The 17,048-nt window shown below is 43.6% G+C and overlaps 1 protein-coding gene across 11 annotated transcripts in view; it reads left to right on the plus strand.

Annotated features, from left to right (window-relative positions):
- The window catches only part of TANC1 (tetratricopeptide repeat, ankyrin repeat and coiled-coil containing 1), a 262,375-nt gene that overhangs the window by 175,382 nt on the left and 69,945 nt on the right, over positions 1 to 17,048 (plus strand). For 7 of the 11 annotated variants that reach the window (XM_037745373.1, XM_017547471.2, XM_037745386.1 and 4 more), the window contains 2 exons: positions 4,710 to 4,840; positions 5,941 to 6,127. The exons of 1 other annotated variant lie outside the window; for it this stretch is intronic. In XM_037745373.1, the coding sequence (XP_037601301.1) occupies positions 4,710 to 4,840; positions 5,941 to 6,127 (318 nt within the window). The remainder of the gene's footprint in view (positions 1 to 4,709; positions 4,841 to 5,940; positions 6,128 to 17,048) is intronic. 3 more of the 11 variants (XM_037745380.1, XM_017547511.2, XM_037745396.1) reach the window with 2 other exon arrangements.

The following is a 17,048-nucleotide window of genomic DNA, read 5'->3' on the forward strand; positions in this document are numbered from 1 at the left end:
GTTTGGTGACAATATCAATATGGAGTGGATGACATGAAAATTTTGAAGGTAGCTGCATGATAACTATGTTTTAGTATTGCAGACCGGAAACAACAAATTATTGACAGAAACAAAGCAGGTCCATGGATAGATGTTCCTTTTTATTTTTATGTTTTTGAGATGGAGTCTTGCTCTGTCACCTAGGCTGGAGTGCCGAGACAGGATTTCTCCATGTTGGCCGGGCTGGTCTTGAACTACTGACCTCAGGTAGTCCATCCAACTCAGCCTCCCAAAGTGCTGGGATTACAGGCATGAGCCATGGCATCTGCCCTGTTCCTTTTTAAATACTGTTTTTGGAAATCTAAGGAGTCTGGGAATTGATGGCTGAGAAGGAGCAGGCAGAAACAGGGAAAATAATTGAAGTAGGAGTCACAGAAGGCAGGAGGTTAAGGAAGAAGCAGGTCATGGATAGATAGAGGCAGAGGATTAATGTCAAACCAAGGGCCTGTCTCATTTAGCAGACTTGATTCACAAGTGCTATCTTGGACACTTGGAATTAAGTCAGTTGTTCAAGGTCACATAGATAGTGAACTGATGAATGTCGTCAACAATACTCGGTGTTCTTTAGAGTCTGAGGGGAGGACAAGAGTGGAGGAGAGACTCTTCTCTACGTAATGATACTTGGTCATCACTAGGGACCTGCAGTCCCCCACTGGCTTTAAGAAGAGGGAATGATTGGAATGGAAAATGAAAGCAGTAAGGTGCAGGCCAAATTGGGATGATTTGGTAAGCAGAAAAAGGAGGGTGATTGTTATGGAATAGTGAGTTTACAAAAACATGTTCGAAGCAGAAAAATTAGGACCGGAAAGCTATGTAAGACATATAAGCACACTTGAAAATAGAATATGAACTTATAAAACCAGAAAATAATAGCAAGGAAGTGTGGGCTCTTGGTGTTTAAGTTGGTAGAGATAGTGACCAATTCTATAGCATCTTGTGGTTTATAAGCTGTTTCTCACACACATTTGTTTTGAGCCACAACCTGTAGGAAGTGGATATGGCCACTTACCTCACTAAGAAAGTGCACTTGAGAAAAATTCAGTCCCCGAAAGGATCTGGATGGTGGTTAGCACTGAGAACACCCTGGCTTCCCAGACAGTGGAGAAGATGAGAAGATGACTGAAAGGGCACTAATGGTTTGAAGTTATGATGGCAGTAGTTGGGGAGCTGGTCAGTTTGTGGAATGCCCCTTAGCATCTGTGCCCCCAAGTATAGTCCACCAGGGGGTGAGCAGCTGAATAGAGGCAGGCAGGAAGTGATTCAAGGACTTCCCTTTACCTTTCTCCATGCAGTAAGCCTTTCATGTTGTGTGATACTGAGGGTTCCATGGATGTGCTATGGGGAGGAATATTCGCTTTCCACTTGTTTAATGAATTCCTAGGGTGTGTGAGGCCAATTATTCTCTCAACTCCAAATATGGCTATCATACAGTCTTTGGATATTTAAATCTGTGAAATGTAAAGTGAAGTCTTCTCTCCAGCCTTTATCCCACTGGTATTGGGTAATGTACACCCATTATTGATAAGTGACTTACTATTAACTACATAAATGAAAATAGACTTGCTATTTAGAGTAGTCCATTTGAATTTGACTTGGAGGTGCTTTTGTAGTAACTAGCTTAGAACCATCTGGCTGTTCTGATCTCAATATTTAGTGAACAGTATGCAAGTAGAAATGTATTTCTATTTCACAGTGCATCCATGTGAGTTCCTAAGCAACTCATCTCTCCCAGGATGGCTCAGTGACACTTCTCCCAGGGATCCTTCTGCCAGAGTGAGAAGTTCAGTGAGAGAGGGCTCTGTGCATTAGGGAGGGAGAGATTCAGACAGTTTCATGTGGATTAAGGAATTCATACTGAAGGGGACTTTTTAAGGGGAAGATCACTGGGATGACATTTTAGAAGACAGAATATGAAAAGACAGGTAGGAAGCCTTTGGAGGAAATAAAATTGCAGTGCCTTAATGGATATAAACATGAAGTAAATAATGTCTGTTCGTTCATCTCAACACCGGGTGAGGGTTTAGAACTTGGATATCAACAAAGTCCAGTTCATACAGTTAAGGGAACAGTTAATCATGAATTTGGTTGTCCCTTTTCCTTTTTTTGTTTTGTTTTGTTTTCGAGACAGTCTTACTCTGTTGCCAAGGCTGGAGTGCAGTGGTACAATCTCAGCTCACTGCAGCATCTACCTCCTGGGTTCAAGCAATTATCTTGCCTCAGCCTCCCGAGTAGCTGGGATTACAAGTGCCTGCCACCACACACAGCTAATTTTTATATTTTTAGTAGAGACGGGGTTTTGCCAGGTTGGCCAGGCCGCTCTCGAATTTCTGACCTCAGGTGATCTACCTGCTTCAGCTTCCCAAAGTGCTGGGATTACAGGCGTGAGCCACCGTACCTGGCCTGGGTGTCCTTTTTCAATTCAACTGCTCCCTAACTTAACTGAAGTGGGTTGGATGGTGAGTTGTTTCTGAATTTTAAAATAATGAAACACTTGAGAACCTGGAATATCTGCAGGTACAGTGTGGGGGCGGCGGCAGCAGCGACTGTGCTGGGGTGTTGCAATCCTCCTGCTGCACGAAGGACCTACACAGGATCAGGGTCCTCCTGCCAGTCCCAAGTGAGCCGCAGGCGTGGCCCTGTTTGTTGTCGAGGTGAATTCTGTGGAGCCAAGCTTGTGCAGCTGCTCTCTGTGCCTACACAGCAGCTGCCAACTGGGAGTCGTTTCTGGCTCTCTCCCCAGAGTGTTTCAGGTTGAACCAGAAGCTAGATGTTCTGGGGCATAATCACAATCGGGAGCAGTGTGGAGATTGTTTCGAAAGGGAAGCGGGGTGTGGAGTGGAGAAACGGCTAAGAGCTGCCCCCTCACCCACTTCTTCCCCTTTCCATCTGCGTCCTGTTCCCTCCCTCCAGCCCAGCTGCCACCTGAGATAAAGCAGCTGCCCTTCTTGGGCCTGGGGCAGGGGCGGAGGGAGGGCGGTGCCATCCTGTTCTGAGGGCCTCAGCCCTTGGGTGTGCCTGGGTGTGCTGATCTGGTTTGGTCCCCGCCCTCCTTTCCCAAATGCCCAGCTACTTTGAGAATCAAAATATACTTTGAGGTAGGAAGGGACCTCCTGTAGAGCGGCATTGGCATGTGGTTGACCCACCCTGGGGTGGCTCCCTTTCCCTGTGTTGGCTTGGAGCCATTGCCCTTCTTGTTTGGTTCACATGAACCAGAAGCATCAGGGCTCTTTTAACCCCAAACAGTCAAGCCTTGGTTTCTGTACACCTGTACTTTTCCAGAGCAAATAAAAAACATCCAAGCTGGCAAACCATTCTTCCTACCCCAAACATTAGGAGCTTTTGCGAGCAAGCAAGGGGTGGGACACTTTTCCTTTCTTGAAGATGCTGCCAGTGTAGTTTTCCTTGTAGCTGCTATCCTGGGTGCATGACTTGGAAAACTGATATGTGAGTGAGAATAAGACAGAGGGCCTTTGCAAAAGCTGTGCTTATTTTGATTTTTGTGGTTCCTTACAAAAGGCAAAGTGAGCATTGAACTTTATTGATGCTATTGTAGCTCACTCAGTGGCAACATCACTGTGTTGTTTCCTCATTTTGTTTTTTCTAAGACCTTTACCCATTATCTGCAGATTTTTACATATAAGCAGAATAGTTTCATGTGAGTCTAGGTACCTAGACAATTAATAAACAAGAGCAAAATATTGAATGACTATGTCATAGGTTACTTGTTGTTAAGTTCTAACTTCTGTAAGCAACTTGCTTTGTACATTTTTCATCCCCTGATGCAAACTGATTAGAAGGTGAGAAGTGTTAGAAGGATGTGGATATCGTTTTATTTCTTGGCCATAATTAAGTGCCTTTGGGCTTTTTAGGTACAGGGTTAACCTACAGCTCAACATTTAAATCCAACCATAAAATTCTCTTAAGTACGAAAAGCCAGATGACCAACCTCAAGGAGAACCCGAGAAAATTGGGCTTTCCCAGCATTGCTGTGCAGCATTCTGAGAATAGAATATAGCTTGATTTTTCTACATCTTTACATGGACAACAGTGTGATACTGGGTCTTGTCTCTTGGGACAGGTTTCACTGTGATTTTAAATCTTTGTTTCAGTGTGGATTCTCCACGATTGACCGTCAAGTCGAAATCCGGGTTTTGACTTCTATTGTGGGATGTGCACAGCAAGTTTTCCATCAAAGCTTCCACTGTCTTGCCCCTGTCTTGTTTAATGAGAGCTTGGATTTCAGTTTTACCCTAAATAGCCTGGGTCTCTACCAGCATGCCCCTAGGGTTTTTGCTTTATTTCAACCTCCCGTGGGCGTTAGCCACCCTGCACTCTATAAGGGTAACATGAAGGACGGGCCTTTTCTTACACAAGCGAGTGTCTGAAGTACCCGTTTTCACATGACATGGAATTAGGAATTGCCGTCAGATAACACTGGGCTTTTTTGATTCACCCTTTGCACTTGGAGTTTTTGTTTTACTGTTTCCTTAACCTGTCACAGTCCCTTAATTAGAATGTATTGCTACAGGACAGGCCGCATTGTCAAACTTTGTGCGAATTTTATAAAAACGCACAAAATCGCCAGACAAGCAGCTGTAGTGTGAACTCATCCAGATGCATACTGAAGCTCCCCAGGGGGCCATCTTCATTGTTTTCTTTCTTTGTTCCAGAAGCAAAGGCCGATAATGAACCGAGCTGTTCACCGGCAGCTCAAGAACTGTTGACAAGGCTGGGATTTTTACTGGGAGAAGGGATCCCAAGTGCCACACACATAACCATTGAAGACAAAAATGAAACCATGGTAATGCCCGAGGAAGATACTACATTGCGTACCTCTTCAGAGGATGAATGGAGCAATAACCATCTTCTCCCTTTCCTTGAGTGGGGAAGTCATTGTTCAGTTAAATGAGTTCTGGGCTGTTGTGTACTGAAATTTATTTCAACAGTGTGGTTCTGGGTTTTTGTAGTGGGGAGGTGGGGAAAAGCAGAAAGAAGCAGAACATAAGAAAATGTCCACTTTAACCTTCCAGTCACCACCCAGAGAATAATGACTACGTGAATTAAAGAGGCTAAAAGAATTCCTTCATAATGATACCAGTACTTTTACCTTTATAGCACCATTCTTCTCATCTGGTTGCTTTGGTATATGCTTTCCTGTGCTTTTTTAGCTGTTGAGATTTTGGAGGTTCACTGGGGTGAGGAAAAGATTTATAGGAGATGAGGCAGAGACAAAATAAGATGAGATCAAATGGTTCATCTATCAGGAGAGCACTTCTCCCTCCAAGGGAGCAGCAGCATGCACCCTGCCACTTCCCAGATGTGATGTGTGCGTCTGAATAGCAATGCAGAATGGAGCCTCTACCCCTGGTGAAGGTCTCTGCTCTGCAAGGGAGGGTGTCATGTGTTGATTGAGACCGCAGTGGTCACCAGTCTCCATCCCCTGATTGCAGAGCCCATAAATCTTTAGGAATTGAATCAGGTCACTGTGCTCGTGAAACATTATAAAAAAAGAGTTCCCAGGTTTTCTGTACAGAGGTCAAATAACCCATTTGTCTTCTGCAGACTTCAAATGAAAGGAAGTCTGCCTGTTTGCCATTTCTGTTTTACAAATGTGCATTCTCACTAAATTATTGTTAAGACTGACCTTTTAATAAAATGGAAAATCACAAAGGAGGGGAAGAGAAGAAAGGTATTTCTCCCTTAAAATTGGGAAGACCACATATACATTTATATAGATACAGCTCCATGTATCCATATCTATACACACATATCTCTTTAGACTTTTTTTAAAAACTTCCGTTTTCCTGTTCTTAGTTTTATTGTTTTAGTGTCAAAAACAAAAGCATGTGTCAAAGCATCCTGTGTAAGCCGTGCTAACTCCTCCTTCCGTTCGTCTTGCAGTGCACAGCTCTGAGCCAAGGCATCAGTCCTTGCTCCACACTAACAAGCAGCACCGCATCTCCTAGCACCGATAGCCCCTGCTCAACCTTGAATAGCTGTGTCAGCAAGACGGCAGCCAACAAAAGTCCCTGTGAGACCATTAGCAGCCCTAGTTCCACCCTGGAAAGCAAGGACAGTGGAATTATAGGTAAGAAGCACACTGCTCGGTAATGTAATGGCTCGAAGCTCGTCAACCAGAGCATTCACCAGGCACTTCCTCAGAGGGTTTTAGCGTGGTCTGTGAAGGTCAGTCTGCCAGGGCCTGCTTTGCTCTTTGCGGGCAGCACTGGTTCCATGTGTAGCTGAGAGAATGAAGCATTGGCTTTTAGTATTCCTTGATGTTTACTTTATAACACTCAGCTTATTTGTTTAAAAAAAGGAATTCCAGATAAGATCTGGTCTGTGAAATTACAAAAATCTTTGCTCCTCCATATTAAGTTCCATTTGTTGCACATCAGGTCCCACTGGGGCACATGGCAGAGCCATGAAATTCCTGCATATTAGGACGTCATCTTAGCCCAATCTCAAGGTCACTTATTTCCCTGATGATAGCTCAGGGGTATGTTCTGTAGTTTTTTAATCACAGGATTTTCTGCCTTTTGAGGCCAGCATTTTCTAAGGATAACCTCCCTGAGCCTCCACACCCACAGAGTAAACATGGTTGTCCTGAAGTTTGGGGGTCAGGAGACATGGGTTCCAGTCCTGACATTTAGGCCAATTTGCCAGGTGACTTGAGCAACATTTAATTTACCTTTTTGCACCTTTTCTTTCTATGGAAAATTAAGATTTTGATTAATACAGTAGTTTTCAGTCCCAGGTGTGTATTAGAATCATCTATGGAATTTAAGAGTCCTTATTTTTACATCCATCCCAGACAGACTGCATTTATGTTTCTGCAGGTGGGCTCCAGTGTCTGTGTGTAACTCAGGTGTCTAGCTAGGTACCTTTCAGATAACAGATGGGGAGACCCCTGGAGGGTTTGTTCAGGCCTTCCTCTGTTCCAAGATTATATTGCAGTTTCACAGTAGAGCTCTTCTGAAAGATTTAACTCCCCCTTTGCTGAGTTATGCACATATCTTTGAGGGATCGTTTGTTTTATCGTGGACTGAATGCCACTTCCACATTAATATGTAATCAAATGGAATGAACCACATTTGAAATCCTTATTTTCTTTAGTCACCTGTGATGTCTTCTAAGTGTAATTTGGAAAAACAGGCAGCAGGTTCATCCAGTTTGCACTTTGGAGATTGCCCCAGAAGGTCTGTGAGATTCCTGGGGTTGTGTTGTGGGCTCTCTGGTGTAGACCTCACTGTAGTTTGGTGAGGGGCCCCTCAGCTTAAGGAAAGCAGCTTCTTGCAATAATTTTCAGCTGAATCAGAATCTTTAGTGTATTTTTGTTTTATTTTGTCTTCATTGCTTTATTAAGATGAAATTCACATACCACAATATTCACTCATTTGAACCATTGTATGGTTTTTAATATATTTAAAAAGTTGTGCAACTATCACCATCACCACTATCTGATTGTAGAACATTTTCATTATCCCCAAAAGAAACCCTGTGACCATTATTAGAAGGCACACTCTATTTCCTATCCCAAGCTCCCCAGTCTTGGTCAACCAGTAATATGTTAATACTTTCTGTCTGTGTAGCTTATTCTGGACATTTCATATAAATGGTGGGCTGAGTTTTGTGTAGCAAATTTAAATTCCTTTCACTCAGCTTGAAGGCCTTCCAGTGAGCTTATTCTGTTAATTCCTCATTCTCATCTTACCCCGCTTCCTCAGCTGCTGTTTAGTCTAGTTTAGCTAATTTTTCCCAACATTACTTCTGTTCTTATGCCCTGTCTCTTCTGAGCTGTCCACCATAGATAGATCTTTGGTATTTATTCTGAGAAAACAAGATGACTTTCTTCACACTATTCTTGGTTCTTCTGAAATTTTATCTCCTGCAGATAATTTATTTTCAAGGATGTGGCCAGTGCAGCACGTTTTCTTTTGTACATCCTGGACTTTGACATTACGTGCCTCTGATTATAACCAAATTTTTTTTTTTTTTTTTTTTTTTTTTTTTTTTATTACAAACTTTTCTTGTGACATGGTTTTGTTTTTTGCCCAGGCTGTAGTGTAGTGGTGCAGTTGTAGCTCATTGCAGCCAAACTCCTGGGCTAATGCAATCCTCCCACCTCAGGCCCCCGAGTAGTTGGGACTATAGGCATGTGCCACCACACTTAGCTCATTAAAATTTTTTTTTTTAACATATCTCACTATGTTGCCCAGGCTGGTCTCAAATTCATGGCCTCAAGCAATCCTCCCACCTAGGCCTCCCAAAGTACTGTGATTACAGGCATGAGCCGCTGTGCCTGGCCGAAACTTTTAATAATTGAGAGCCATCCATTCATTTATTGCTCTTTCCCTCTCATTGAGATACAGTGCCACAATTTTTAAAGTATTCTAAGCAGGAAAGAAAGGGTACTGGTTTGATTTTTTGTGTTGTACTGCAGGAGGTTTGTTCTTCTTTTTTTTCTTTCTTTCTTTCTTGACAGTCTTACTCTGTCACCAGGCTGGAGTGCAGTCTTGGCTCACTGCAACCTCTGCCTCCGGGGTTCAAGTGATTCTCCTGCCTCAGCCTTCCAAGTAGTTGGGATTATAGGCACACACCACCATGCCCAGCTAATTTTTGTATTTTTAGTAGATACGGGGTTTCACCATGTTGGCCAGGATGGTCTTGATCTCTTGACCTTGTGATCCACCTGCCTCAGCCTCCCAAAGTTCTGGGATTACAGGCATGAGCCACTCATCCAGCCAGGAGGTTCTTAATATTTAATCTAATACAGTCCCACCCTGTAGCTGACTGATTAGACCCCCCCCCCTTTTTTTTTTTTTTTTTTTGGTGACAGAGTCTTGCTCTGTCGCCAGACACCAGGCTGGAGTGCAGTGGCGCAATCTTGGCTCACTGCAACCTCTGCCTCCCAGGTTCAAGCATTTCTTCTGCCTCAGCCTCCCGAGTAGCTGGGACTAAGGCACATGCCACCACACCCAGATAATTTTTGTGTTTTTAGTAGAGACAGGGTTTCACCATGTTGGCCAGGATGTAGACCCCTTCTTGTATGCTCCCCATAATGCCTCAGTATTCCCCTTCAGTATATTTTTTGTTATTTAATTTTGTCTCCAGATATAAACAGAGTTCTCATTATTCCAGGTATCTACTAGGTTCCTGGCATGGTGTTGGAAATGAGAAATTAAGAAAAGAGAAGTGTTACCACTGTCAAGTTGCATTGGGGGAGGGAACATTCAGTTTATAAACAAGCCATGCAGGATCCCCATTCCACGTGGGCTTTGTCAGACCTTTCAATGTCTGTGTTGTAAGCTCTGCCTTGATGACAGAGTAGTTCATTTCATGATACTGAAGCTGCATTTTTCCTCTGCTCAAGCCAACATGTTGCCTTAACTCGGCTGAGCATGAAATGTGGCAACTGGAGGTGAAAGCAGAAGGAATTAGGAGGCGGCTGGTAAGTGCTTCTCATCCAGAAGACCCCGTCTCTGGAGACCTTACCTCCCACTGTGTTCTTCTGCAGAATGCAAGGACTGTACAGGGATGAGAGGGAGGCACTGCTGTTGACAACGTCCTCTGTTCTCTCTCCTTCCATGACCTGCAGAATTAGAACCTGTTGCCAAGGGCACACTGGAGGTGTGGTAGGGAGGAGAAGGAAAATTCACAAGAATTTCCTCTCCAGGAAGACTGTAGCCACAGGTCTTTGAAGAGGCAGGAGTGGTGGGGACATAAAGGGAGAAGAGCTTCCTCTTAAATCAATTCAGGGTGTGCAGGTTCCACTGCCTCTTCACAGAGCAAGTATCCATGACTCAGTCGTGGTTCTGTGATTGCTGGAGTAGGGGTGTGCCTGTTTCCATCTGAAGAACGTGCCTGTTAGAAGGTGTAGCCTGGGAATGGCAGCTTTTGGGCATCATCAGTGTTTCACAGAGTAAAGTATTCAAGAGCACCATGACCTTACTGGACAGAGATGAAGATGAGATGGCGTCCTGCTTTGGAAGACCTAGCAGTGGCTTGTAAAACAGGCTGATAAGGATCCATGCTCCCAGTTACATAGCACCTGGAGAAGGCGGGAAGAGGCTTTCCATTTAATTTTCCATTTTACATAGTTTAATGCTTGTCAGCCAGTATCTCTGGGGTTGGAATTGCAAAGGCTTTGGGGGTGGACTGGTGCAAAGTGCACACAGCTGCCGAGGCCTTGCAAGCTTTGGGCAGCAGGAGGCTCAAAGCAGGCTTCCATGTAAAGTATCCACATGGTCTATTCAGGGCAGTTTGGGGAAATTTCAGATAGTGCTAACCCGTCCTTTAAAATTCCTGGACCTCTCTACTCTTTAAGCAGATTTCCATCATGTTGGTTATATTTAACCTAAATATTTTTGCCCAGCAGATGCAGAGACAGTAAGCTTGTGTTCCCACATGCCCAGGAACCCAGTTTAGAAAGAAATATAAAGTATGTGTTTTCATCAGGATGCCCTGCGTGTGTTCTGTTTCCACTGCTTAGGAGGAGAAAGGACAGGCTAGTGACCAGTAGAAGAATTTATTGGGCCCCTTCCAGTCTTCCTCTCTGGAGGCCGGGCTTAGTAGACCCCTTCCACCCCCTGTTTCAACTATATGATGTTATCCAGAGGGGAGTCTCACTTTATCCTCTTTCAGGAGGTCCAAGTTCTTCTGACATAAATGTCTTTAGAAATATAATAATTCTGTCATGTTGAAATACTGTCTAAGCTGGATGGGATTAACAGAATTCCCTGTGGTTGTCTTTTTTATTTTTTTAAGTGAAGTTCCTTACTCTTTACATGTTAAATTCATTGGCATTACCTAGAAATCAGTGTCTGATTTTCAAATTTGCAATATGAAGATTTTCTCAATGTGAAATGCAGCTGAAAGGAAACTCTACAAAGTATGCTTTTAAAGGTGTTTCCTCCTTGTCTGAGAAAACATTTTTTCTTAGTGGCACTCCTTTGAATATGACTTGCTTTCAGCTGTTACAAATGTAAGCTGTATTAATCCCAGTTTAGAAATAAATATAAAGTATGTGTTTTAATTAGAATATGTGAAAACCAATCTTATTGTCATACAAAGCATCACCGAAAATAATGGGTTTTAAAGTGCTTTGAGATAAATATGATATTTAATTTTTGTTTATGTATATGTCATAAACTTTTAAGTGTGTGTATTAGTTTCAAAAAAAATAGGCTATTTCTGCATTTAGGAAGAAAGAGGATACAGGCTGGATGAGCAGCAACAAACAAAACCCAGGTTTCCTATGAAAATAAAAAGAAATCCTTTCTATCCATTAATGATAGATGCAGAGGAGAAGGAAGGACTTGTTCTGGCTGAGGGAGGGACCGTTATGTCAATCACCCTCTCCATTCTCCTTTTTTATTTGCCTTTACCTGATGAGATGTGTAATCTCCAGAGTTTTTGTAGTGTCCTGAATCTGCCTCCTTTAGAGAAGTGGTGCTAGGACAGTTCCATGAAGGGAGGGGACCCTGAGGGAATGGTGCCTACTTCTTCCCAACAGGGTGTGTCTGCCACACAGAGCAGGTATGTCATCTAGCTGCCCGACTCTCAGCACCTGAGCTGGCAGGCATGAGCACCACATTCCACCAGGCTAGGTGGCTTTCTGGGTGATTAAGTGCTCAGAATTGGAGCTCTTCTGACAGCCTTGCCTTTGCTTTCCTCATGCTTACATTTGTTTTCTTCTTGCTTGGTTTGAAGCAGGGAGGCAGGTATGCATTTAGACAGGGGAATGCCTTCGTAGAAATACTTCTCCTGCAGAAATAGCTTGCAGTAAAATATTAGACACCTGGTTAGTATCCTGCTGGTGCTTGCTAGAGTTTGATAATATTTATTTTTCTGCCCGGTTGCTTAGGATGTTAAAAAAAAAAAAGATCACGGCTGACTTTTGTCTTCGTTTGACTCTCTCCTACCTCCTGCTAGGCTTATAAAACGAAAGTGATTCCAGTGGTAGCTTTAGACCTTTTATTTCCTGGACTTTGTGTTCCAAGGGATATAATCAGATGCAGAGGCACACAAAGATGAATTAATTGTACTTTATTTTCCTTTTTGACTTGTTGTAAATCTTGCCCTTTTGATTTTATGCTAATGCTGCTTTGTTACCACCTGTATCACCCTGCTCACTACTAAATTGAAATGCTTTGAAATTGATTTGGTAATAACTATTTAGACTGTTTCAAGTCTAGGTTAATATTCATTTTGCTACATTGCCTGCAATTTTTAAAATCATCCTTAATTATAGAAGCCTTTTTTAAAATCTCTTGGGTGAAGAGAAGAATTTTTCTTTATGTATATAATTTGGTAATATACTTAATGTGGGAAAGAAATTCTTGGCAATGATTTGAGTCAGCAAACAGCCTGCTGTACTTTTATTCAGACTGTGGTTGGAGTCTTCAGGCTGTTCTATTGGTGTAGCAAGCATTTATTGGCGCCTGCTATATACTAGGAGCAAACATGTTCAGTACTGGGACAATAATGATAAGGCACAGCATCTATTGTCAAAACTTGTCCACCCGTGGGACTACAAAATAGTCTTCTGTAGAGAGTCCGAGTAAGTTGCCAGTTACTGATAAGAGTTTAAGACATGACAGTGATTGCCACCTCTGATGGAAGATGTATGCTGTGGTTACATAATGATACCACTGATAGACCTCTTTTCCAAAGTCTGGAAAAGGGTCATTAGACTGTGTGAGAAGCTCCAGTGTTTGTGCATTCAGTACACAGGTTATGTGAGACTTTACGAAAACATTGTGCTTCTTCTGGAAAATGTCATGTTACTTAAATTCTTAGGCTTGTCTCTGGAGATTGTTCTTCACTGTGTCAGACTCAGTTGGGCAGTGTGGTGGGTCCCATCCTCTCCCTCCAGCACCACCTGCTCTGAGCTATTCCTTTAGATGTTTCCACAATCAAAGGGCCTGATGAATGCAGTGAGGAATGCATGGCTCAGGTCCCTGGTCTCACTGCATGTCATAGCAGAGCATGCCTTGCGCAACACAGGTGAGCACCGAGCTAGAGATTTGGTACAGAGATCTGGCTGTCACAAGCCAGCACACAGGGCTCCCAGCGCAAGGCCAGAGAGGGAGCAGGGCCCTGTGGCGCATTGGATGGGGCTGGACGGTTGCAGAAGGAGAAGCCAGAAGTCCCCTGGAGCTGAAGGTTACCGTGCAGGAACGGGATTGCCCCACCTGGGACATCCTGTTGGCATTCCAGGCAAGGTGGCTTAAGTGCCTTCACTAGACCTCTCAGGTTAAAAGCTGTGGCTGCAGGTGAGCCAGGGACTTTGTTCTCTGTGGTTGGTTAGTTTGTAGATGGGTGGGTCTAGGTAGGAGTGGAGAGAAAAGTACAGTCTGGCATTTCTGGCCAGAAAGGTTTAAGGCAGGCCAGTTTCATTTTGCAGGCTTTCCCTTAGTCACTTGGGAAAATCCAAAATGTGGCCTGGCAGCCCGAATGCCTGTTGGGTATGAGGTGTGCGTACACGAGAGAGGGGTGCCACCTGTCAGTCAAGATGCCTAGAGACTTGTGTGCTTGCTGTCTTGACTTGTCTCTGATCTTTTCCTGATCTGAGTTCCTCTGTGGCAGTGAAACCTAATTTGGAAAGTTGTTAGTCATGGGAGGGTAATTGCCTTTTCCTTTTCTATTCACTTCTTCCTTCCACCCACTTTTGTGAGCGGCCATTATGTTCCTTTCTTGTTTGATCTTTAATTCATTGGTCCAGTGTTTTAACTTGAAAATCTTCCTGTCGACCACTAAGCTGAGTATAGAGGTTAAAAAATGTTCGCTTTTTTTTTTTTTTTTTTTTTTTGAGACGGAGTTTCGCTCTTGTTACCCAGGCTGGAGTGCAATGGCGCAATCTCAGCTCACCGCAACCTCCGCCTCCTGGGTTCAGGCAATTCTCCTGTCTCAGCCTCCTGAGTAGCTGGGATTACAGGCATGCACCACCATGCCCAGCTAATTTTTTGTATTTTTAGTAGAGACGGGGTTTCACCATGTTGACCAGGATGGTCTCGATCTCTTGACCTCGTGATCCACCCGCCTCGGCCTCCCAAAGTGCTGGGATTACAGGCTTGAGCCACTGTGCCCGGCAAAATGTTCGCTTTTTAAGTGCTACTTTTCTTCAGCTGTGTGGGGAGGGAAACATTCCTGAGCATTCTTGATGCCTGAGGCACTTGACATATGCCCTCTTGTCTAATATTCTCTGCAACCCAGGGAAGGACAAATCACTCTCTTTACAGAGCCCTCATCTTGAAAATGGGGAATGCAAGACAGACTATAATGTTCTGGAAGAAAATTTGCATTTCTGATTTTTTTATCCTCTCAAAATGTGTATTTTCTATTATAATAAAGTAATATATGTACATAATTTATAATACATGTGTTTGGGATGTGTGCGCCAAGTCTTGTCTTAATAGTATGGCATGATCAGAGCAATATAGAGAGACCAGGTACGGGGAGTCATGCCTGTCACACCATCACCATGTGAGGCTGAGGTGGGAGGATCGCTTGAGCCCAGGAGTACAAAACCAGCCTGGGCAGCACAGGGAGATTTTGTTTCTACAAATAAAGTAAAAACATAAAAATTAGCCATGGTGGGTGGTAGTGCATGTCTGTGGTCCCAGCTACTCGGGAGGCTGAGGTGGGAAGATCATTTGAGCCTGTGAGATTGAGGCTGCAGTGAACCGTGATTACACTACTGTACTCTAGCCTGGGCGACACAGCGAAACCCTGTCTTGAAACCAACCCCCCCCCCAAAAAAAAAAAGTGTGGAGCACTATTCTGGGATACATGGGACTTAGGACATTCTGGGGCTTTCCTGTCTATAGGGCTATTAATGAGAGTCAGTTGAAGTATGATAGGAACTTAGAATGATGCCTGGTATATAGTAAGCAGTATTCCAACATTCATCTTAGTCACTATTGTGATTTCCTAAGGATCATTACTTAATTCCTCACCAGTGAATTTGAAATGCCCAAAACAGACATGTAATAAACCAAGATTTTTCTTTTTCCATGAAGGTATGAGTTGGGTAATGTATGAAATAGGAAGGGCAAGAGAAAAGATGCATTCAGGAGTCATGTTCATAAGACTGTATTCATTGTTCTTATAAGTGGGCAAAAGCTGTACTGCTAAGTTTCCTGGTAGCCAGTGAAGAGACAGAAAACAAATATGGAGGGTGGTGTCTATAAAGACTAAAATGTCCAGTGCCCAAAATGGTCCTGGGTCTGGAGAAGCATACCGCCTTGTGGACTCCCTAAGGGGGAGGAGCCAGGGTTGCAGCAAGCGCCTTGCTCTTTTCACCTCTTGTCTTCTCCGTGGCTCAAAGAGAAGGGCCTGATGAGTTGTTTGTGGCATGTGTTAGGCATCGCTGGCCCTTAGCTCCTAAACAATTCTGGGCTAATGCTGTAGTCAAGTTAGCTTTCTTCTTGGTATTCTTTTAAGCCTGTGACTTGATTTGGATCCCACCAGACTACCTACAGGGTCCTGGACCTACACTGATGTTATTTTTCTTTTGCTGATTCTATTTTAAGTATCCATTCAACATAGAACCTTCAGAAGGCAAGGGGTAAAGAAAAGTTGGATCCCAGCACTTGAGGAGGCCAAGGCAGGTGGATCACTTGACTTCAGTGGGCAACATGGTGAAACCCCGTCTCTACAAAAAATATAAAAAATTAGCCGGGCGTGGTGCCTGTAGTCCCAGCTACCTGGGAGGCTGAGGCGGGTGGATCACGAGGTCAAGAGATCGAGATCATCCTGGTCAACACGGTGAAACCCCGTCTCTACTAAAAATACAAAAAATTAGCTGGGCATGGTGGCGCGTGCCTGTAATCCCAGCTACTCAGGAGGCTGAGGCAGGAGAATTGCCTGAACCCAGGAGGCGGAGGTTGCAGTGAGTCGAGATCGCGCCATTGCATTCCAGCCTGGGTAACAAGAGCAAAACTCCGTCCCAAAAAAAAAAAAAAAAAAAAAAAGAAGTTAAGAAATGTTTGCTTTTTAAGTGCTACCTTGTTTTTCTTCAGTTGTGTGGGGAAGAAAGCATTCTTGAACATTCCTAAGCGTGTGGCCCCAGCTACCTGGGAGGCTAATGAAGGAGGACTAATTGGGGCCAGGAGTTCAAGACCAGCCTGGGCAGCATAGTGAAATCCCATATTACACAGAAAAAGTGTTTTGGAAGTATTCTACCCCTGTACACTAGTACAAAGGAAGATAAGACACTGTCCTTGGGACTAAAAGGAATTTTCAAACTACATGGAGAATTAGATGTAATGCATGTGAATCAATAAGCAGTACAAACCTAATTTAATACTAAATTGTGAGGTGCAGCCTAACCTGACAGCTTTATAAAACTTGAGGCCTGATAAGTCGCTCATTTTCAGAATGCTCCATGTTGCAAGGGCACTGAGACCCAATGTGGGTGATAATAGCAAGCTGTAGTTGACAAAAGCTGCTATCTATACTAGTCCAAAGAACAAAATGCTAGAATTTTTAAACTGTTAAGCAACTATAAAGATTAGCTAGCCTCTGGGAAATGTCAAATAGTGCTTTTTAGAGATTTTTTTAAAAAGTCATCACAGTTAATATTTTACCCTGGTTGTGTGTGTGTTCGCATGCGCATTTTTGAGAGCGACGGACTGGGTTAACCTCATTAGGAGTTTATATTTCTATAATCAGGGAAGAAAGATGTTTTTGAGCAGTCTGTCATTTATTGGAAGAACCAGCTTTCTCTTTCTTGAGTTCTCCGGGGTTGCCATGTTTGGTGTGGCACTTAGGTTGTGCAGGGAAGCCAGACTGATTTGGCCTTTATCTGCTTGGCTGGATCTGCTTCAATGCTCAGGCAGAGCTGAGCCAAGATGAGAGTGTCTGGGCTTCCAGCTGTGTAGGCTACATCTGGTATTGAATCCCAGGAAGGAGTGTTCATGGAGTGGCTTCAGATTTCCCAGCCTCCCTGCCTCTGAGAACTGTGGGACATGTGAACCTGGAATGCCTCTCTTACAGGAACTTGT

The sequence above is a fragment of the Cebus imitator genome, unplaced genomic scaffold (assembly GCF_001604975.1).
Source record: "Cebus imitator isolate Cc_AM_T3 unplaced genomic scaffold, Cebus_imitator-1.0 Scaffold10, whole genome shotgun sequence".
Classification (NCBI taxonomy): Eukaryota; Metazoa; Chordata; class Mammalia; order Primates; family Cebidae; genus Cebus; species Cebus imitator.